This window comes from Macaca mulatta, chromosome 3, assembly GCF_049350105.2.
Source record: "Macaca mulatta isolate MMU2019108-1 chromosome 3, T2T-MMU8v2.0, whole genome shotgun sequence".
Classification (NCBI taxonomy): domain Eukaryota; kingdom Metazoa; phylum Chordata; class Mammalia; order Primates; family Cercopithecidae; genus Macaca; species Macaca mulatta.
The window spans coordinates 100,150,895-100,174,107 of NC_133408.1; the positions used below are offsets into that span (position 1 = coordinate 100,150,895).

Genomic DNA, 23,213 nt, shown 5'->3' on the forward strand with positions numbered 1-23,213 from the left:
GTATGTCTAACCAGTAAGCCATACACGCCTTGTAGTAAATGGGGAAAAAAATGGTAGTTGTGGCTGTGGTGATAACGACTGCAACGTGAAGGTACCATGATTTATCCCCATCGTGCAGATAAATAAAATGAGGTTTAGAAGGATTAAGTGATTCAAGTGTTAAGTAACTATGCTTTTGTGACCTAACTTGTGGGGCTCAGGTACCCATCAGAGGAATCCAGACAAATGTCACTAGGCCTACTCCAGTGAGAGTCCCTGTGTGGCTGGTGGGAGCCAGAAAAAAGGGGCCCCCCGAGCACATTTGGAGATGACAGATCTAGGGGCAGCTTGATGTGCCCTGTGCTGCTGGGACTCCTCACTCAGGTTACCAAGGTAGAGAAGGCCTCAGTGGGCTTGGCGTGACTCTGGAACAGGGCTCTGAGCGGAGCAACATTATGATAACACATGCAGGACCCTGCAAGAACCCCTGGATTCTCCAGGTGGGGCTGCCAGGGACAGACATTGACACTTGTAGGAATGGAAGCCATTATAGGGCCCCCAGCAATTCACTGTCTTATTTGGACCAGACAGAGGAGATTTAGCCTAAGCAACATAGTGAGACCCTATATTTACAAAAAATTAGCTAGGTTTGGTGGCTTGCACCTGTAGTCCCAGCTACTCAGGTGGCTGAGGTGGGAGGATCGCTTAATTCGAGGAGGTCGAGGTTGCAGTGAGCCATGATCGCCCCTCTCTACTCCAGACAGGGTGACAGAGCAAGACCCTGTCTCAAAGAAATAAAAATAAAAGAAAACAGAAAATGAAGGAGGAGATTGTGGGAGTCGGGACACAGAATGTGAGCTTTATTCCTCATTACCACTTTGAGCATACACCTAGCATGGTGGTCCAGGGAAGCACCTGCTCTAGTTTCTATTGAAGTCTATAACACACTAAAACAGCGCTTTGAGTTAAATGTAGTTTGAAAAGCTGGCTCCGGCTCAGCTTAAGAAACCACAGGAGAGTGAAAAGTTTATAAGCTACACCATTACTAAAATGACTCTGGTATTAAGGGATATAGCTCAGATAATTAATTTAATAACTGGCAGAGCAAAAAAAAGTTCTTGATTTTGGAAATGGTCTTATTCATTTACCAAGCAGGTAGATCAGATCTGCTTAAGTTTAAACTCATTTCTTCCTTCCTTTTTGTTTTTTTTCCCCTGCTTTAATCTTCAGTTTGCTTTAGTTTTCTGTATCTATAAACTGCTTTTGGGAAATTGTACTCACAAAATGTTTCAGTATGCAGTTTACCTGTTTTAGTTCCTACAAACATTTTCTATTGTAAACACTTTTTTTATTAATAAAATGATGAGGCCAGGCGCGGTGGCTCATGCCTGTAATCCCAGCACTTTGGAAGGCCGAGGCAGGTGGATCACCTGAGGTCAGCAGTTCAAGACCAGGCTGGCTAACATGGTGAAACCCCATCTCTACTAAACATACAAAAATTAGCCAAGTGTGGTGGCACACTCGTGTAATTCCAGCTACTCAGGAGGCTGAAGCACGAGTATCACTTGAACCCAGGAGGTGGAGGCTGCAATGAGCTGAGATCACACCACTGCACTCCAGCCTGGGCCAGAGTCAGACTCCATCTCAAATAAAATAACGTAACATAAAATAAAAAAATGTTTGAGAGAATAAAATTTAAAAAACGGGGAAATGGAGTGGGAGATAAAAGGGAATGGGAGTGAGAGCTGCCACAGTGAGCATTTTCGCTGCTCCTTTCACAGCTGCAGTGATCTTTCCAATGGTGGTGGTGTTGGGGCAGGGGAAAAAGGGTAGAGAATCATCCCTAGTCTGAGGCCAGGTGGAAAAAGGCAGATGCAGTGAGAGAGTGCCTATGGGCTGATGACAGAATCCTTTACAGCTTCCAAAAGCTCTCGACATTTAGATTCAGGGGGCTTGATTAACTCAACAGGTGGGCCTGCAAGTCTCTAGTGTAAAAGCAGGGGGAAGTTTCATATTTGTCGCAACACATTGTCATGGATCTCTCCTTCCTGCTATGACAACAGGCAGGGAGCTCTGCTGTGATGACCCTCAGACCTCAACTTTTGATTCCATCCTGTGGACTTTCTGACCCTACCTTGGAGTAGAAGGACCTGCCCTGCCACTCAGCCCCTTGTTCTATAGTGGATAATTTGGCTTGGCAGAGCCTTTAAAGCTTAGTCTTTCATGACCAGGTCAGGCAGCCTGAGTGAGTTGTACGCATTTCTGTTGTATAGACTTCTGTTCCAAGTCAATTGTAAAATGTTGAACAAATCAAATGGGGGATTACATTGAATGAATATTTAGAATACCAGAATTGCATTCGACTATGAGTAATAGAAACCTGAGAAGCAGTGGTTTAAATAAATAGGAATTTATTTTTCTCTCACAGAATGAGAATTCCAGAAGTAGGCAGTGCAGGGCTGATAGGGCAGTTCCAGTTCATCAATCTAGTGTGATCCACATTCTCACATTCGTAAGATAGCTACTGTCATTCCGGCTGTCACATTGTGCTCTTGGAAACAGAAGGGAAGATGGGCCAAGTGAAAACAATGCCCAGCAGTTGGGTCAGTATGGTTTTTATTCTCATCCTGTTACTAAGGAGCAAGTGAGAATAGATATTGGATAGGCACCTAGAAGTCTCTGCCACAAGATGTCTGTGAATGCATGAAAATGGGAATTGTTGAAAGTGCCAACTGTAACATGGCAGGAACAAGTTCATAGAAAAATTCAGGAACTCCTGAGCTCTGTTCATGAGCTCCCAAAGGCCGGCAGGTAACACTGATGGATAATAATCCCATTAATCTAGCATATATGACAAGCCTACCTAATAGACAGTGAAAGACATTGCCACTGGAAACACGGACTCCAATTTATGAGGCTGCCACCCTCTACTCCAAGGATGGAACCCATGAAAGGCAACATAGGAATATGTTAGGTAGTATTTGAGTGAACATGCATAGTTTTGTCGGTTTGCATGTTTTGCTTTTTAGGAGATATACATTTAAATGAAAATATTAAGTCAATTAAATTTATATCAACTCTCTCCTCCATCTTCAAGTAAATCTTTCATGCTTAACAAGCTCGTGCCACTAGACAACTAAGCCCAATGAAATGAATTTTTTAGATAACTGAGGCATTACCTTAAGTAAAAATTAATTTAAAAATTAACCAGCAATATTACCAAATCAAAGCAATAATACCAAATCTTATTGCTTGTTTCATCAACATATATTGAATAATTTAATATAATGGAACGTTGTTTTCTTTTGAACTGACACATAATTGTACATATCAATGGGGTACAGTGTGTTTTGATACATGTAAATATTGTGTAAAAGTCAAATCAAGGTATTTAGCATATCCATCACCTCATGGATTTAGCATTTCTTTGTGGTGAGAACATTCAACATCCTTTCTTCTAGTTATTTTGTGATATACAATATTGTTAGCCAGAATCACTGTGTAACAGAATGCCAGAACTTATTTCTCCTATAGAACCATAATTCTGTACCCATTGATTGATCTCTCCCCATCTCACTCTCCCTTTTTCCTCCCCAGCCTCTGCAGCTGTGAGATCAACTTTTAAGTTGCACCTCAGTGAGATCATGCAATATTTGTCTTTCTGTGCCTGGCTTATTTCACTTAGCATAATGTCTTCTGGGTTCATCCATGTTGCTGGAAATGACAGGATTTCATTCTTTCTTTATAGCTGAATAGTATCCCATTGTTTATAAATAACACATTCTCTCTCTCTCTCTGCTCTATTTCTTTCTTTCTTTCCTCAGGCTATCGCAGTGAAAATACCATATTTTCTTTATTCCTTCATTCCTTGATGATATTTATGAAAAATGCTCAACATCAGTAATCATCAGGGAAATGCAAATCAGACCACAATGAAATATAACTTTACCTCAACTAGAATGGCTACTAGCAAAAAGAAAAAAATAACAAATGGTGGCATGCAGGTGAAGGGGAACTCTTATACACTGTTGATGGAAATGCAAATTAGTACAGCCATTATGGAAAACAGTGTGGAGGTTCCTCAAAAAATTCAAAATACGACTACCATATGATCTAGCAATCTCACTACTGGATATATATTCAAAGGAAATGAAATCAGCATGTCAAAGAGACATGTGCACTCTCATGTTTATTGCAGCACTATCTGCAACAGCCAAGACACAGAATCAACCTAAGTGTAATAAAATGTTTTTGACTGGCTGCTACTTGTGCAGAAAACAACCTTCCCTACCATTACCCACCCCTTCATCATTTGCCCCCCACATACTCCTTCCCCTTCCCTCTCCCCACATGACTGCTATATCAGGAAGACAAATTTTGATGGGGGTGCTAAGATATTCCTATTTCATGGAGAATAGGTTAGAACCAGCAGGCATTCAGGCACTTTTGTTATACTTGCATTAAAAAAAAAAAAAAAAAACTTAAGAGACTTGAAATGTATTTAGCCTGTAGACAATGTAAATGTAAAATGCTCTGGGAACTCTGAACCAGTGATGATGAGTATGTAAATTGCTAACCTGGCTCTAGAAAATGGTTTGGCAGAATCTGTGAAAACTGAACATAGGCATATTTGCGGACTATACCATGGCCATCAACTTAGTGACACAGCTTTATCCACAGCCCTACCCCAATGCTAGGACCCAGTTCAGCCTTCCTTCCTCTGTGATAGCTCAGGCCTCCCTCCTGCAGTGTTCTCTCCATCAGCTGATCATACGTGGCCCCACCTTAGCCCATCAGAGGCAGGTTCACTGCGGTGAACCTCATTAAGAAAGATTAGGAGACAGGCAGCTGCCTCTCAGTAAGCTCCCCGAACACTGTGTAAACTTTCCCACCCCTTCTCCAGAAACCTTCAAACTCTGTATCATTTAGGATGATGACTTCACCGTCACTATCTAGTACTCTAAAGCCCAACACAAACTGGCTTGTACAATAAAGATGAATCACTGGATCGTGTAACAGCAAAGACCAATGTGGGCTTCCAGCACAGTTCTATCAGAATTCCAGTTCAGTTTCTCTGAGGTCTCTTAATTCCGCATTCTGCTAAGTTGGCTTTGTCCTCAGGCAGAAGTCCCTCATGGTCTTAAGATGTCTGCCAGCATCAACTGGGCTAAGTACCTCCTTCTCAAATGATGAGAAGAGAGCAGGCAGAGGCTTATCTGGATAGAAATGCAGATAACCACTGGATAAAAGCACTGAACTTAATTCTGATGGGACTTTCTGGCCACATGCCCACCTCCCGAACCAAACATTTTGGCAGCAAGATTCCAGCTGCCTGCAGTGCTGAAACCTCAAGCCCCAGTCAAACAAACCAAAACCAAAACTAAAACAATACCTGTTGTACTTCCCCGAGAATAATAAGTGTCTTACTATGTCTACATCACTCAAAAGGATCCACTCAAATGGCTCATCTCAAAATAAAGCAGGTATGCTCCAAAGTGATTTCACATCCTCATGATGTCTCTGAAATAGCAATGGTTGGCAACTTAAAGTTTCCTTCCTATAACTTCAAGCTCTACCTTATTGCTGCACCAGACTGTAACACCCACCCACTCCTCCAAAAAAATCTAAGAAAATTTGGTTAGATGACCACATGCCATAGCATTTGTAGCACTGGATTCAGAGATAATAATGGTAATACCTCATCTTTGATTAGCATTTTATAGTTTCCAGTGTGTTTTCACATGCAGCATTTCATTTCATCCCCAGAAGTTGGATAGGATCTGTACTGTTATATCCAGTGTGTAGGTAAGGAAGTGTCAGAGAGATTGAGCGACTTCCCCAAGGTTAATGATCTGCAAGTCAAAAAAAAGAGTTGGTATTAGGATCTAGGTCTTTTCAACACTGAACTTTTGTGAAGACCTTTCCTCTGATCAGTCTTTTGGATCAGGGTACATAATAAGGAAGATAAGAGGCAAATTTGATTGTGGTTCATAAGAATAAGAGACCGAGTATAGGGATTATCTGAAGAGCGGATTCCTCTGCTGCAGGACTTTGGTGCACAGGAGAGAGAAGACAGAAAAGATCTCTCAACCTTTGCTTCTGCCCTTTTTTAGTTTTCTTTCCCAATTTCCTTTTTCCTGTTTCTTTCTTGAATTCTCTTCTCTGGTGCAACTTTCTCAAACACGATACCAAACACTCTCCATGCATAGGCCCCATGCAAGAATCAATCCTGAAAAGTCACCATATTTTCAGGGGGTCGGGGACAGGCAGGGAAAGGTAGCAGGGGAGGGACGCTGGATTGGGAAGGGGAGAGTGAGAATGTTAATGGCGAATGAGAGAGAAATTGGAATCATGAGTTGGCTCTAACCCTGAAGACTGTAATCTAAAATGTTTGTTTACTATATACATTTTTAAAGAGAATATCTTGCGAGCAATGTGACTTTGAGCTGCAGACACAGGAGAGGGAATACTCAAAGACTGGGCAGCCCAAACCTACCAACTGAAGGGTTTTGTTAATTATTTTATAGATGAAGACTGGTCAGGTGCTATACAACATTATCTTTTACGTCACTCACTTTAGAGATAAATTTGGAGTATTTATACAGTCAGCTTGTTGAAAATGTCCTATGACTTTGATCTGCACTGGGTAATACAGAAAGATGCTGAAAACCAAGAAATGTTAAAACCAGGAAGACAGTCCTTATCAACTATTTATTCCCTCTGATATGACCGTTTACCTGGGCAGCTCAGATATTATCTTCAAGATCTGTTTAAGGTGCAAAGGACCCTTCTTGAATTGTTTACAACAAGAATTAGATTACATCTCACAGTGATGAGAAATAATTAATCTGGATATTCTTGGGCTGTTGTGGCAATAAGAGTAATCTAATTTGGGCACTGTGGCATGGAAAGAAAAACAGAGATTGCAAACTGGAAGGCTCATGGGCCAACTGTGGGCTGCAGGTGGAATGTGTTTGCTTTCCAGTGTTTTAAAAGAACAGTTCTGTCCAGGTCACCATTGCCCCACCATTCACACAATACAAACGTGCATTCACACACCTCTTCTCTCATTGCATCCTGTTTGACTCTAAGGTTTCTGAGTTTGAGGCCTTATAAATAAGAAAAGTCATTACATATATAAGGCAATACAGAGAAGAAAGAATCATTTATCTTGGCAAACACATAATGGGATGAAAATTACAGAAAGGCAAATTGAGTTATAAAACCCAGGGGGAAAGTCATTTCCTAGAGAAATGACTGGAATCTGGGTCCATTTTCTGTAAGGCAAAAGTAGCCTCCACATTGGTCCAGATCTGCAAAAGAAGGGACTGAGCTGCAGAGCCCTTTGAGATGATGTTTAATGGGACTGTTTGTTCTGTGACTCTGGGAACTAAAATTGCAACAGAAAATATAATTATGCCAAACAATTGGCTGAAAGACAACATGAGTTAAGTCCTTACAAAACAGGAGCAAAGACAAAGAGCATGACGAAAACAAAAGGGTCACCTTTCCTCATGATAGGTGATGCCTGTGTTCCCTATTCCACCCCAAAATCACCAACAGGAAGGCACAGAGTGGAGGTTGTCAGGAACAGGGTGAAGGGCAACATAAGGGTATCTTTTAAAAGTCTGATATCTCTATAAAGTTTAGTTTTAAAATAAGGCATTTAAGACCAGAAACAAGCTTGGTAACAGCAATGAGAGGACCTCCCAACAGAGAAGGAGAGGGCAAAAGACAAGCCAAGAGCTTCAGTTCCTGCTGGAGGCCTCATGACATCTCCATCATCAAATCCCCATCCTGATTCTCAGTATCCTCACCTAACGCATTTGGCAAACTAGGATGCTTTTGCCCCTCTAGCCCAGTGTCTGTGATTTATGTGAGCATGGGCCTGCCCCCAGATTCAAGGGGAGAGAACAAAAGTGTTCTATAATCCACAAATTCAAGTATGGATAGAGTGTTAAGTGCCAGGACTCTGGAGTCAGACAGAGCTGAGTTCAAATCCTAGTTCCAGCACTTACTAGCTTTAAGGACCTCAGCAAGTTACCTCATTTCCCAGGATCTTGTTTTTTCTCATCCATAGTTTGGGCATAGCATTTGTCTACCTCACAGGATTTAAGAACTGCTCTGTGTTAAGGCATCAAGTCCAACAGTGGGCACTCAATGAATGTAGTAATAGTTATTTAAAATAATCATTATAGTGAATTTGAACATCTGTGAAAGGGAAAGATATCCTAGTCAGTCTACAAAAGGAGAGCTAGTGTCAGATCTCATGTCATGACTGAACGGCTCCCTGCTTATCTCTGTCCAGTTGAATGGCTTTGCGTCAGCAGAGACTAGGAAACCAGCATCATCAAAATAAATGAGACAAGCAGTTTGTAAGTGCCTGTTATTGGCACAGCACAGTCATTGCACTAGACCTTAGAAAGAGGTCTCGTCAAAAGTGGATCCACAATCACAGGAAGGAATGACTTGTAATCTATCCAAGCTAAGAGACTAAAGACTCTTTCCTTGATGCTACATAAGAGAAGAACAGTAACAAATTGTTAGAAATAACTTTAACATTGAAAACTGAAATCTTAGCACACTGCCTTATCACAGTGCTGAACTATACTTCCACACAACTTTTATTGAGCAGTGCAGGCCTAAAGATAGTTTCTCTTTGGGAGGCTGAGGTGGGCAGATCATGAAGTCAGGAGATCGAGACCATCCTGGCTAACACGGTGAAACCCCGTCTCTACTAAAAATACAAAAAATTAGGGAGGTATGATGGCACGCGCCTGTAGTCTCAGCTACTCAGGAGGCTGAGGCAGAAGAATTGCTTGAACCCAGGAGGCGGAGGTTGCGGTGAGCTGAGATCGTGCCACTGCACTCCAGTCTGGGCAACAGAGTGAGACTCCAGAAAAAAGAAAAAAAAAAAAGTTTCTTTCCTCAAGGAGGCTACCATCAAGTGCAGAGGCCTCCAAGGAGGAATACATTTACCCCAGGATGTGGGCCAGGCAATACTCTGCAGTATAGTATGAAGATACCAGGCCTTCTATTCCTACGTTTAAAAAAGAGTTTATTTCATAATATACATACTACATTTGGTTTTTGGTTTAGAGAGAGAATCTCGCTCTGTAGCCCAGGCTGGAGTGCAGAGGTGTGATCATAGCTCAGTGTAACCTTGAACTTCTGGGTTCAAGTTATTCCCCCCTTGCCTCAGCCTCCTGAATAGCCAGGATTACAGGGGTATACCACCATACCCAACTAATTTTTTAATTTTTTGCAGACATACGGTCTTGCTATATTGACCAGGCTAGTCTCAAACCCCTGGCTTCTAATGTCCTCCCACCTCAGCCTCCCAAAGTGTTGGGATTACAGGCGTGAGTCACTGTGTCTAGCCTATAATATACATACAATATGTGAAAAGTAGCTCCTGTATATAATTTATAAATAAATATAAATATTAATGAGATCAAGTGGATTCTTGATCAAAAGGTTTGAGAACTACTGGTACACAGGAGATGGAAGACCAGTAAGCCAGCAGTCAGAATCTGATGCAGAGGGAATTTGGCTAGAACACAGATGATAGGCATCCAGCTCAGCAGGGAAGGAAGAGGAGGCAGTTATAGGGAAGGCTTCCTGGAGGAGATTACATGCTGAGTTGCTGCAGTATATTCGGGGGAGGGAATGGGGAAGAGGGAAAAAGAATGTTCCAGGCAGGCTACACAACATTTGCAAAGAAAGGCAAGGTGGCTTTTGTGTGAACAAGTGAATGCATTTTGAAAACTAAAATGGCAGCATGCAGTGGCTCACGCCTGTAATCCCAGTACTTTGGGAGGCCAAGGCGGGTGGATCGCTTGAGCCCAGAATTTGAGACTGGCCTGGGCAAATGGCGAAACTCCATCTCTACAAAAAATACAAAAAATTTGCTGGGCATGGTGGCGTGCACCTGTAATCCCAGCTACTCAGGAGGCCGAAGTGGGAGGATTGCTTGAATCCAGGAAGTTGAGGCTGCAGTGAGCCGTGATCGTGCCACTGTACTCCAGCCTGGGCAACAGAGTAAGATCTTATCTCAAAAAAAAGAAGAAGAAAGAAAACGAAAATGATTTGGTACATCTTGAACTGTCAGTACGCGTGGGAAAACTGTAGGAGGTAAGGCTGGGATCAAATTTTTCTGCAGAGATCAATTTTGGTCATTGAAAAGTAGGAAGCTTATTCTGGTAGTGAAAGTTACCACTAAGACATTCTAGCAGGGGAGATGAGATCATGGAGTAGCATTCCCAATTTGATCTTCTAGTCCAATCTCCATTGATACTTGTCTGAGTCCTAGAGGAAACGGACTGCAATAGTGTGAGCTGGTAAAACCTCAAAAAGCTACAACAAAAAAGGTGCTAGTAGCCTTTGAAGTTATAGAAATCCTCAAGACTGTGCATTGCTGTGTGAGAATCAGTGATGCCTAAAAACACATCTTCGGGCAAAAACGGTTGTGCAGTCTTTTACAAGCATTAGTGGCCTTAGTGCCTCCAATACAGTCAGCAGCAACTGAAGTTATCATCTGAGTGAGCCAAAGCTGGAAAGAAGGGAAATAATAGATACTAGAGCAGCCAAGAGGGTAGTACACGGAGTCCAACCAAGCCACCCCTAGCAGACCCTTAGAATAGATTGAGGAGGACCTTGCAAAGCACCTAGTGCTCTCTCATGTGAGGACAGACTAGGCTTGTCTCATTCAAATTGTATCCCTCATATCTTGCATGGTGGAACAGCACTGCAAGGCTGCACAGATCCCAGGGTCACTGTTCATGCAGTTGCCTATATAAATAGAGCTTTCTGGAGTTGTGTAACAGGAGCCTTGCATAGATGTTCAATCAAGATAGGTTAAAGGCAAAAATGAAATAGTAATTGCTTAGCTGCTTTTGTTAACATTATTCTAAATCTCAGGTTGGGCTGGCCTGAGCAGCAGTGGCTCCCATCAGATTTGGGTTTGGAGTTATCATCTGGATAGCAGTGTAGCACATAACGTAGGGGAATGCATCCAAGATGCTCAATTAGAACTGCAGTGATTGGTGGTGTGTTTTACTATTTTAGTTCTGGAAAAGTCCTAAAAGGAACTGGAAATAAATGCCATAACTACGTATACAGTCAGTAGGCAGGAGGAGCCAGGTGGAGAGCTAGGGGCTAACACTCATGAGGTCGCTGGTGGCAACTAACGAGAATACCCCCATTACTCATTCTAAGGCTAGCTCTTAATCCTAGGCAAAATGAGACTGGGGGACAAAATGAAAATTAATCAGCAGAGAGCAGATAAAGCTGATTCATTTCTGAGCTGGAATAAAATCAATACAGAGAACTTGGTTGCATAAATATTAAACAATAAAACCTGGAATAGACATCATCCTCCTTAGAAGAAGATGGAGCCTAAAGAAGGCATGCCATTGAGCCCAAGGTTGCTGTTGGTGGAAGTGGCAGCCTTAGTATTCAAGAGCCGGGGAACATCAGACATTGTAAGTGTCCACAGACTTGCATGAGCTGAAGAAGACCGAGATTCATGATCTGCTCATTCGACACAGTGGTGACAACAGAAGAAATATCTAGTAAACCTGAAAAGCACCTCAAGAGGGACCTGGAAAACAATCTAAAAAGCCAGAGAAAGCTAGAGTTGAAGGCAGTATAGAGTTAGATTCAAGATAGAATCTAATGTTCATATAGATCCTCTTGCATCGTTAACAGATGTCCACACAGGACACAGGAAGTGCACGGTTTTGATTATCAGGGTATGCCAAAATAAACCAATTCCTGCATGTGGAGGACAGACAGCTGTATGAAGCAGGATCCTCAGTGTCTTCAGTTGGCTCCATTAGACCAGTGGATTCACACCTTCCGGCAGCTGCCCCATCTCGAGGGCACTGGACATGCTGGATTTGGAGAGACTGTTATGGGATCTCAAACCATTTGTAATGCTAAGTACCACACTGTGGGGCCACTGCACATCCATACTTTGTGCCTACACATTGGGAGGCACTAGGCTCTGGGGAGAGACACATGTTTTCAAGGAAGGCTCTTAAACCCAGAGAATGCTTCTTGTCTACAGCCACTGTCATATCATTCTGACTTCTCAGTTCCCTCACTGTCCCTCTCCTTTCAAATATTTTTACTTCCCAAATCAGACAGATAAATGTTTTTTGCAAGTACAGAGGTATGTCAGTCATCACCTTCTCTCTCAGATGCAATAAGTTGAATTGTTTGTTTTATATATTTTTGTAGCTTAGATGTTGACTTTATCTAAAGGAGTATCCTTGAAACAAACACTTTAAAAATGTAAGTACAGAAAGGTAAGCATGCTATTAGCAATTTTTTAAAAACTTTGCATGTGGTTACTATCTATATATTTGTCCTTCTATTGTTTATCAATGCCTTCTAAATGCACCACGAGTACAGAGAAAAAACTGTGTGCACCTGGGAGAACTTGCTTGATGCCCCTGGCGTCAGTTTACCACATTTCCAAAACCAGTGGTTCTGACAGCCAGAGCATCTTCCAGATCTAAGAGATCATAATCATGTATCTTATACAAAGACCAGAAATGCCTAGAGTATACAGATTTTTAAAAACTAGTATAAGCAGAATGACACATAAACAAAGCTTCAGTCATATATGAAGAAGTAGTAGGGTGGATTATTTTCAGGCAAAATGAACTGATTCCTTATAAAATAGTAATAATTATCCAAGGTAGAGAAAATAATTTTGTCTTAAAAATCAAAATCTTGATTTACTTCGGAAGTTATTTTAGCTCACTTCATTTAAAAAAAAAATCTATTTTTTCAATTTGGTCTAGCAAGGTTTTATTTTAGGAATAGTGAAACTGACAGGAGGTAGTAGAAAGCCATGCATTAGTGAAACCCAGGCCCCTTACTTCCTTCATCTTTCACCTGCACATTTCCGGCACTTTCCATCTTGGAACTTTGTTGCCTGAACCACCTCTCCACACTCTTGGGAGTTAATAACTCCATATAGACAATTTTTCCTCCGGAGGACAGAATTGCTACTTCTTCAAAGCTATTGGGGCTCCCAGATGCTGCACAGTGGGGGTGCCTCACACTCATCTCTAAGAGTGGCTGTTTTGGCACCATTTTTGGCTGAAGTTTTTGTATTGCATTTCCATGTCATTCGGTGTGATGTGTGCCTGCCAGATATTCTGCCTGCTCTCAGTTGAAGGCCTTCCCAGATTGGGCAGCTGAATGTACTGCACAGCTGCCAAAATTCTAATTCAAGATCTAGAATTCTAACTCCTGCTCTTTAGACCCTTGTCTGGCCTTGGCCTCAGTCCCCTGCCAACTGGGTCCCTGGCTCATTATCAGGCCCACCAGGGCCCTGCCCCCTCCCTCATTGGGACCACGAAACCATTCTTGGCACCAAACTGAACTTCAAGACACAGCTGCCCCAGCCCCACCCAAGCCAAATCTCATCTCAGCAAAAGTTTGTCACCTTGTGAGCTGTAAGACAGAAGAGATGAGAAGAGAAAATGATACCCGTGATGGTCAGATCATAAAACTTCCTGTAGCAACAGACATATTACATGTACCTTTACTCTAAGAACTTGCATGAAAAGCAAACAATCCCATTATTAGAAATAACACTAGATAGGGATGCATAGAGTTTATGGAGGGAGGAATACTATTTCTCCATTTATCTGCACCAGAGGGTAAGTGAAATTTGCCGTAAGGAAAAATACTAAATTCAGTATGCACATATTAATATTAATAAAAAATGTACTGTTGGGTCATAAACTGCTGATAATGTGTAGTATTTCTTAGGCACCTGAAAACTGCTATGGCAAATAGACACTTTACAGCAGAAATATGACTGCAACTGGAGGAGGGGGTGGGGACCAGAAAGTAATTGATAATCAGCAAAATGCTGGTTTTCAGGGAAGCTACTAAATTCAACTTAAGTGGTTACCTGGTCAACATTATGGTTTAAATGCTCACAGGACGAAATCGCTTCCTTTTTAAATAAGAGTCACCATTTCCCTCGCCGTTGTTTCCATTCCTTCTAGCCTTAACCAATGCACCGTCCTTTCTGCCGTGGCTGAAACGAGGTTGGGTTAATTACCACACCTGAGATGGTGGAGTGGGTGCAGTGGGGTGCTGTAATTTCGGGTGATTAAATTATTTTAGCTTTTGTTTTCCTAGAAGGAGCAGGGAGTATAAAAAACGTGGTACATATGTAAAACACAGGCAAATGCACTTGACAACCAAGCACTCTATTTTGAAATTTAAATAAAGCTAAGATTTTCTTCTGGCCTAGAGGGAAGCTTCATTAAAATCAATTAGTACAAACCTCCGGAGAATGCAGACTTTTTCTAAAGAAGGTTTAAAGAAGAAGGTGCACACAATTACCTTTCCCGGGTCCCCTGTGAATGTGTCACACCTAGACAGGTGGCTGAGTACAAAAAAATGTCCCCGAGAGGGGCCAGGGTAACTCCCTGAGTTCTCCTCGCAGGAAGGTAGGTGTAATTAATCCATGTGGGTGCATTAAGAACGTCATATACATAACCAAGGAGGCTCCAAACAGATGGCACGGATCGCAAGCTGTAAAGGGCAGGCCTAGCGAGATAAAGTTGGTGGCAGGGCTCGCAGGTGAGGCCTGGGTCCGGGCGCTGAGGTTGGGGCCGCACAGCTGTAGCCGCGCGCCCTGGTCCCTCCTCCCAGCTGCGGCGGCCTCCCCCCCGCCCCCGCCCCCGCCCTCCCCGCGCCGCTCCCGACGCCGCCGCCGCAGCCGCCGCCTCCCCTCTGCCTCCCGGTGGCTCCTTGCTCTCCTTCCATCTCTCTCGCCCCCTCTCCCTCCGTCCCGTCCTCGCCGCTCCCCTCACCCCGCCTCTCTCCCCCTCCCCCAGCCCCTCCTCTCCTCACCCCACCCGGCCTCCCTCCCTCCCTCGCCCGCCCGGCGCTCGCAGAGCCGACACCAGGGGGGCTCTCGATGTAGCACCATGACAGGCATCGCCGCCGCCTCCTTCTTCTCCAATACCTGCCGATTCGGGGGCTGCGGACTCCACTTCCCCACCCTGGCCGACCTCATCGAGCACATCGAGGACAACCACATCGGTAAATGGCCCGGGGGTGGGCGGAGGTGCCAGGCGCGCGGAAACTCCTGCCTGGGCGGGGAGCCCCGGAATGGCCAGGGGTGGCCCGCAGGGAGGGAGGCAGCGGGCCGGGGAGGGCGCGTGCGAGCCCCGAGGTGGGGGTGGCGGGATGCGGGGACGCGAGGTGCCGGGGGGGCGGGGAGCGGTCTGGGGTGGGGTGGGGGAGGGGGCGGGCGCCCCGAGGTGCCGCGGGCGGGCGGGCTGGCGGCTGGGGGACTCAGGGGCGTGCACGCGGGCTGCGAAGTGGTGGGAGCGGGGAGCGCCGCGGCGGGCCGGCGGGGGGTGCGGCGGCGGGGCCGAGCGCCGGCTCGCGGGGCGCGGGGCGGAGGGCGCGGCGGGCGGCGGGCGCCGGGCGCTGGGCAGGGGCGCGGAGTTAGTTGGCCCGGGTGGTCGGAGCAGCCCGAGGCGCTGAGGGCAGCGGGGGGCGGGCGCTGCACGCAGCCGGGCGCTTCCGCCCCGGCTCGAGCTGTCAGGGCTCGGCGGCGGCTGCAGCCGCTGGGAGGTGGAGCGGGGGGGCGGGGGTGGCTCCACCGCGGCAGCCATTCCGCTTCCTCCTCCCGCCGCCGCCGCCGCCGCCACTGCGTCCTGTCAGCGCCGGTTGCTAGGTGTGGTGCATCGGGAGGGGGCCGGGGCCGGCGGCCGCGGGCGGGGGCCCGGGCGCTTGCCCTCTCTCTGGGAGGCGGCCGAGCGACCCGGGCGGGGCCGGGGACGCGGGCCCGGGGGCTCTGGGTGCCCTCCCGTGCCCCGGCCTGGCGCGGACGCCCGGGCGCTGCGGGCTGAGGTCTTGGGTGCGCCCGCGGGCCGCGCCCAGCGCCCCGGGGTCGACGCGCCCTGGAGGCCCTTGCGGCAGCGTCCGCTGGAGAGCCACCCCCCGGGCCCATGGCCGGGGATTTAAATGCACCCCGGCTCTGCGATTTGCCTTTCTAATGGTGCTAGGCCCGAGGTGCGCTGGCTGCGCCCTGGGACCGGCGGCGGCCTGCGCAGTGCCCCGGGCCCGGGGGACGCCGGGGAGAGGGCGCCCCGCGGGGTGGCTACTTTCCCTTCACGCCTGGACCCCTGGACCTTTCAACAAATCCTCTGATTTGCAGAAGTCCTTGCACACATTTTCACACTTCTATTCGGAACCGCTGCTAAGGGAGGTGGGCCGGGTGCATCTGGCTCAGGCGGTCCAACCACCTGCGGAAGGTGTGGTCGACGCCAGCGAATTGTCCTGCGTGGGCTGGAAGGTGAAGGGTCCGAGTGGTGTCCCAATGGGGCTGTCTAATCCAGAGAAACTGTAAATTGCCCCCAGGAAGTCCAAATGAATGCCATGGATTCAGCCATGTGGATGCAGCTCACGTTTCTACAAAGTTGAGAGAATAAATCACGACTGCTGTGTATTTATGCAGGAATAAAATGAGGCAGAACCCTATGCTCCTTTGCTTAGTATAGTGCTGTCTCTGCACACAGTGGGTGCTTAATAAGTGTTGAATGCCTGTTTAGAATGTGATTTGATGGGCCATCCGGAATAGGAGATAATCATGGGAAACGTCTACAAAATGTCTTTCAGAAGAAAATTCTGTTGAGTAATTGTCCACGTTTTGAAACTTTTCAAGTTTTCAGGTGTCCTTGTAATAGCTTCTTCCATTTCCTCTGCTAAAGGTGTGACAGAAGAGCTGGGCAAGTTTTGGTAGTCTTAAAAGCAGTTTAATGGAGCAACAAATTTGCTGATTCATATCGTGATTGAATAGTCATTACTGAAAGTGCTTTAAAGTATTAAATCAGATTTTTCATGATGGCTAGTTTAAAATAAAGCGAAAACACCAGTACTGTGAAGTTCTGGTAGAAATGTTACTAGTTTAAGTTCTTCCCCTTACTCCCAATAATAAGTAAAAAATAAGAAATATAAATAATGCTATAAATTCATATGTATGATATAAGTAATATAAATAAATATCTCTTGACTTAAGGAAGGCTGTCATTGCATATCCCATTCATTCTTGCTAACAGTTATTTCAGAATAAACTATAATTTATGTAAGCTGAGTAATAATTTTACCCCATTGCCTGCCTACTTAGACAAGCTGGTTAAAAGACAGTATAAATTCTATTTATTAAGATGTGTTAAAGACAGTTATCCTTCTTGAGGAGTTTGTATGAGATGGTCTAAAACTTGGTGAGTCATGAGGTTTTTTTAAGTGTAGAAATTGTCCTAATATTTTGCACACATTTTTTAAAGAAGGTTAAGAGTTCGATACATTTTCTAAAACTCAACTTTGAAGTAATGCTATCTCATTCCCAGAAGGCTAGTGTTGTCCTTTTAATAGTGAAAATATGAAAAAATTAAGTTTACAGCAATAGCAGTGACCTAGGCGAACTGTGTCGCAGGGCTAACACAGTTGAAAATAGTTTGAACCAGCAAACTTTATGAAAAGCAAATGTTAAAATGAATGAACACTTGCAATTCCCAGGATGAAGAGGCTCAAACTATTATACACCTCTGCTGGGGAGAGGCCCTTTACTATCAAAGGCAGCCCTATATGCAGAAAGAAGTAAGAATTGATCTTAAGAAAGAATAAAAATATCCCGATTAGTAGATAGTGTCATAATACACTTTTGATGAAGAGACATGGGTGAAAATATAAAGCATTTAGTGAAAGTTCTAGACTGGTATTGTTATGTGATATTTATCGTTTGTAATTCAATCTATAAGAGTTTGGAGACTGTTATTTTTAATGATTGACTTACTGATTTCATGTCTGTTGGTGAGTGGTTACCTTAAAAAGATTCAGGAAAAAAATAAGAGATGTGTTATTTTGCTTTTAATTTGTTAAGCAGTCTTGTTATTTAGCAACCATGAGTATTAGAGATATGCTTAGTCGAGCGTTCCATTTTGGGGGCCTATCTGGGTTATTACCTTTAGCCGCTAGTAAAAACCCTTAAACAGCGATAAAATGAACATTTATGGGAATGTGGTGTGTTTCTTGCTTGGCAGATTTTTCAAGGCCTGTATTTTTCATTATCAAAGTATTATGTTTAGTTTGGATTAATTAAGCACATTAAGTTGAGAATAACTCTCTGTTATCTTATACGTGTATGCTTAACTTTTGTTTTTAACTATTTTCCTCTCCCCATAATGAACAAGGATTTGGGGCTTTGGCACCAAGGGAAGTGTGATTTTCACCATCCACTGTTTTAGCTCTTTTCCCTCCTGGAAGGGTGCTGTACTGGTATTCCTGTTTTCTTTCTTGCATTTCACTGCTGGTTCAGTACTGGAGTACCTGTCTCAGTGTACACACTGAATATCCTAGCTAAAACTGTCCCCCATTCCCACTTAAATTTAAATTGCCTAGAAATCCCATAGCCCTGCAACTGTGAAGTGCTTCTCCATCAATTTTGTTATCAATTCATTCATAGGTCTGGGTCTGTTACATGGAGGTGGGAAAAGCAGGTCCGGATTTGCTTGCTTCTTATTTTGAGTAGGTATTTGAGTTTGTAGAAACACTCTTGGTATGAACATCCTAGATAGATGAAGTTAAACTGGTAACCGGGAATCTTAGAAACACCAGGAGCACTAAATTTAGCACTGAAGGTCATGCCCCAGGCCCATGAAATGCCTGCTGCAATCCTGCATCCCAGTGCTGTGAAATCGTATGACTTTTCGTCTCAGAAACACAACTGTTGAATCATTCTTATTTATTTGGTGCATTTTTAGAAGTACCTCTGCATTTTGAATTTATTTATGTAATAATATATTGAGTCCCTGCTTTATGCCAGGCAAAGTTATGAGCACTTGATATTTTTTGGTTTACAAAATGAAGATACCACTCTAGGAAGTTTATATTCTAGGGTAGGGGGCCGGACAATAAACAATTGAAGTATGTGATATACAGTATGTTGGGAGGTGGTTAATGATACAGAAAAGAGAAAAACTAGAGCAGGGTCTGGAGGGTTGGGAGGAGAAGGTATTGGAATTTTAAATAGATTGGTCAGGGTGGGCCTTGCCGAGAGGCTGATATGGGAGACAAAACCTCGAAGGAGGTGTGAGAGTTAGCCGTGAGGACATTCCGGGAGCCAGCAGTGCACAGGCCCCAAGGCAGGACTGCACCACTTGAATAGAAACACAGGAATCTGACCCAATTCAGTTATTCGTGTGATAGTACCAGACTAGCAGGTCATTCAGAACTCTCCTCAGATGTTAGGACTCTCAGCTTTGCTATTGAAAGAGATTTCCCTGCAAGGGCCCAGTTAAGGGGCAGAGTCTCACTGACCAAGAATGGCTTGCATTAGCTATAACTTGGTTCTTAACTCCAAATATCAACAGGTTTCTTGTTGTGAGTCTCTACTTGTTAGTTTCCTCATCTCCAAAACCCAGGTAATAAAGCTATAGTGCTTCATTTCATAGTATAGATTTATAAACCATCTAATTAATAAAGGTCAAAGTTTCCGGAAAGAAAAATCAGGCCACTTACTATCAAAAATATAGAATTTAGCTCCTAAGATGATTTAGTAAATATTTGCATTATCTTCTCAAAGGAGCACCACAGTGTACTAAATAGATAAGTCATACAGTCTGTCATTGGCCCTTATTACTCCCACTTTTAGGTGAGCAAACTAAGGAACAGTTTATAATTGCCTAAGCTTTCGTGGCTGGTTTGTATGATTTGGAGATTTGAATTCCAGACAGGTATGCAAAGCTGAGCCTATGCCAGTTGCCAATTAGGTGAAGAACTCGACAGTCCCCTCCTCACCTCCCCTCACACGATTGGTCTGTGTTTCCTCCTTTAGAAAGTAACTGAACTCCACATGAAGGTCATCTGAGCAGTGGCATAGTGAACCCAGACTGCTTGGGGTTGAACACACATGTCTGCCACTTGTCAGCCGTATGACCAGGGACAAATTAACCGTACTGTGCCTCCTCTGTAAAATGAGGATAGTAGCAGCACCCATCTCACGGAGTGGTTAATGAGGATTAAGTGAGATAATATATGTGAAGTATTTATCTACAATAATAAGTTGTCTACGTCATGTAGTTTCTTGCCATTTGTGTATCTGCTAAATAAATATGTAATCCTACTGTTAAAGTCTACCTTCGAGATTAACATGGGTTGTATCCACCTATTTGTGGTATTGTTTTGGGCATTTTATAACTGTGTGACATCATTGGGTTCTTCCTGGGAAGGACTGACAACGGGAAATAGGAGACCCCTCAACAATCTAGCGGTAGTATTGCAGCCTCTGGCCACGTTCTCTTTTGTGTGGCCAGAGGCACTTTATACCCTGGCAGAGGCATTTGCCACAGTGGACTGGGAAAGTGGTGTTAAAGCCAGCGGCCTCCAACATGGCCTTTCCTTGTGGCCTGAATTTATTTGAAAAAATCCAGGACTAGAAAGAGGCACTGTGCCTTGGGCCTGTGGGTGCATTCCCTTGAGAACACTTCCTGTGGGGAGAAGGAATGACTGAATGAACAAATGAATGAATGAAAGGCTTGTTGCTGCCTGCCCTGTTCTCTGCCTGCACCCTGTGGCTTGGCGGCAAGATCTCACTGTTACTCCCAGGGTTCCCGAGAAGCCCCCAGGTGTAGTGCTAGGAGAAATTTTAAATGCATGTGCATACACACACACACACACACGCACACACACCCACACACACCATAGGCAGGATAAGGGAACCCGAAATCTGAAACTTCATGGCAGTCTCCAAAACTCTGTCTTCACTGGTTTTTGCATAAGCCTCTTCTCACCTGTAAACAGTCAGATCATCTTTCAGAAAACATCACTGTTGAACATCCTGTCTCATAAGTTTCACAAGCTTCTAATTGTTTTCATTTGGTATACACATTTTCTGACATGTGACCGAAATGTACAGACACCAAAACTCTGCATGTAACTGGGTTGACAGAAACCTCCATATTCTTCAGAAAATGGTTTTCTTTAGCGTTCATATATTTCAGAGATATCTCCTACGTTGACAGTTCTGGAAATACAAACTGACAGCTGTTTTGAGAAAACCCAATTCTTCCTGTATATGACAATGAGGACGCCTTAAGGCTGGTACAGGCTGGTGACACTTGATGAGGGGCTTCCCTGGGACTGTTGAGAAGCCAGAGGCCTGGTATTGTAGAGCATTGTTTCTGAATTCCTTAAAAATCTTCCTTTTCTAGTTTTTGCTTCTAGGGCAAGAATCATACATACTCCACATTTCCTTATATTTCTCTACCCCATTCTTACCCCTGCCTTTAGATCTTAACAGTGCAGACGTGTCCTGCATACAAAGAAATACCTGCTGGATTGTAGATACACATTTTGTTTCCATGTTGACCTGGCTAACATATTAAATTGAAAAGTGTTCTTTATTTAGAATCTGTAGATGGGAAACCATAGATGTCAGAAATTCATTATGTGTGTATTTTTTAAAAGTGCCTTTCATTTAATATATTTAATTGGTGTAAAGAAAATTGTATTTTCCCCTCGCTGTAAGCACTGGAACATGGCAGTAGTTTTCACCTACTTTTTTTTTTTTTTTTTTTTTTTTTTTTTAAAGCTAGCTGCGAGCAGGGACCAGATTAGTGGATATCCTCTTTAAGGGTGAAGTCTTTCCAATTGCTCTCAACTTTGGCAGGAGTCAGAGGGACTCTTCTAGGGTCACTAACAATAGACCGTCTGCCCAGCACCAGAGAGCACTGATAGCCCCTGATGGCCATTGTCCCTTGCCCGGCTCACCCACGGGCCTCCCAAGGAAGCACTGTTTATTGCCTGCCAGACTTCAGTGGTGACTTTCGCCTGAGATAGACCTCCTTGAAGGGACATGGTCTGGATACCAGGTTAATAACACTGAAAAACTCACCATTTTTTTGGTATTATAGATATAATTGATATATAGAAATAAATATATATTTTAGACACAAAGGCATATAGGATATCTAACACATATATAAATAATACATGTATATGTCTATACACATAGCACATATATGTGTGTATGTATATCCACATGTTTGTATACATATTTATGTGTGTGTATATATACATTTGTATTATACATTTTTCCCTCTCTTTTAAGATCACCATGGATAGTGAAGACAGCCACATATTTTTTAGTATTTCTTATATGTTAGTGCTTAAGACAGTACTTCCTATCTCTAAGGATTTGAAATTTATTTGGAGAGACCAGACATGTACAGACTGAGATAAATGATGAATAATAATAGGGACCACAGAGGCAGATTTATTGTGAAGTTAATGAAGCTCCAGCCCCAGGGCCCCTCACCTGTACAACACATTCCTTGCCATTTTTGAATATATTGCCAGGGCTCACCTAGCACTTTCCAGGCCCCTGGAGGAGCCCTAGCAGTGTATGTAGCTGGGCCTTTGTGAGATCATAACTGGTAAAACTGGAAGAAGATTTTAACAGCAATCACTTAATGTTTTTCTTTCTCATTCTGACTTCCCTGCTCTCACATTTCTGTTTGGGTTCGATGACGTTGGACTTGAAAGTGCTTTTGAGATATAGCTAGAGGGAAGTCAAATTGGGGCCACATTTCGTTTGGGCTTAGTGGGATGTATTTATGCAGTTCACAGTTACCTCTGTGTCAAGTTATCCGTAGCCATCCTAGTGTAGAAATTGCTTCATAGGATCGCCACCCATTGTGCCAGCTCACCTGGGGTCCTTACACAAAGGGAGAGTCAGAGCATTGCAGTGTTAATGGGTACCGTGACATCTGCTGTGGGATGGTTTATGGTGTATGGAGCCAGGTCTGTGGAGAATTCTTTCACTTGTTAGATGTGTAAGATTCTACGTGGAGGATTCAGTTCTTATCTAAGTGTAGTCAGTATGAAAATTCTCTTCTTTTAGGAATATACTCAGTAATACAAATATACTATTAGAAATGCACTATTTTTAATGAGAATTCTGTGTTTAAGATTCTTGTTCATTTGACATGAATATGCCTGATACCAAAAATACTGACAACAAACTGGTTAATGAGTATCATTGATAAAAAGAATGTTTAAAGTTAGTCACTACATGAGAAAACTTGAAATGTCCTGGGTTTTTATGACTCATATGTGAAAGAAAATTAAGAGATGTGATTAGAGGTTTGATAACAATCCTAAAAATGTATATGTCATTGCCAATA

General features: G+C 43.7%; 1 protein-coding gene and 1 long non-coding RNA gene across 4 annotated transcripts in view; one reads left to right on the forward strand and one right to left on the reverse strand.

The window, feature by feature from the left end:
* Positions 1 to 2,371: 2,371 nt before the first annotated feature.
* On the reverse strand, positions 2,372 to 15,595 carry LOC100428431 (uncharacterized). Of its 2 annotated transcripts, XR_013415423.1 has the most exons (5): positions 14,356 to 14,668; positions 13,916 to 14,044; positions 5,678 to 5,831; positions 5,372 to 5,499; positions 2,372 to 2,530 (listed from the first exon to the last, which is right to left on the reverse strand). It is a non-coding gene; the product is annotated as an uncharacterized LOC100428431 (long non-coding RNA). The 2 variants fall into 2 exon arrangements; XR_003728190.2 differs by lacking the exons at positions 13,916 to 14,044; positions 14,356 to 14,668 and adding an exon at positions 14,984 to 15,595 and having other exon boundaries at positions 5,407 to 5,499.
* The window catches only part of JAZF1 (JAZF zinc finger 1), a 346,283-nt gene continuing 337,820 nt past the window's right edge, over positions 14,751 to 23,213 (forward strand). For both annotated transcript variants that reach the window (XM_077996985.1, XM_028845920.2), the window contains exon 1: positions 14,751 to 15,060. Coding sequence is in view for 1 of the 2 variants with exons in the window: in XM_028845920.2 (XP_028701753.1) it covers positions 14,946 to 15,060 (115 nt within the window). In the remaining variant the exon portion in view is untranslated. The remainder of the gene's footprint in view (positions 15,061 to 23,213) is intronic.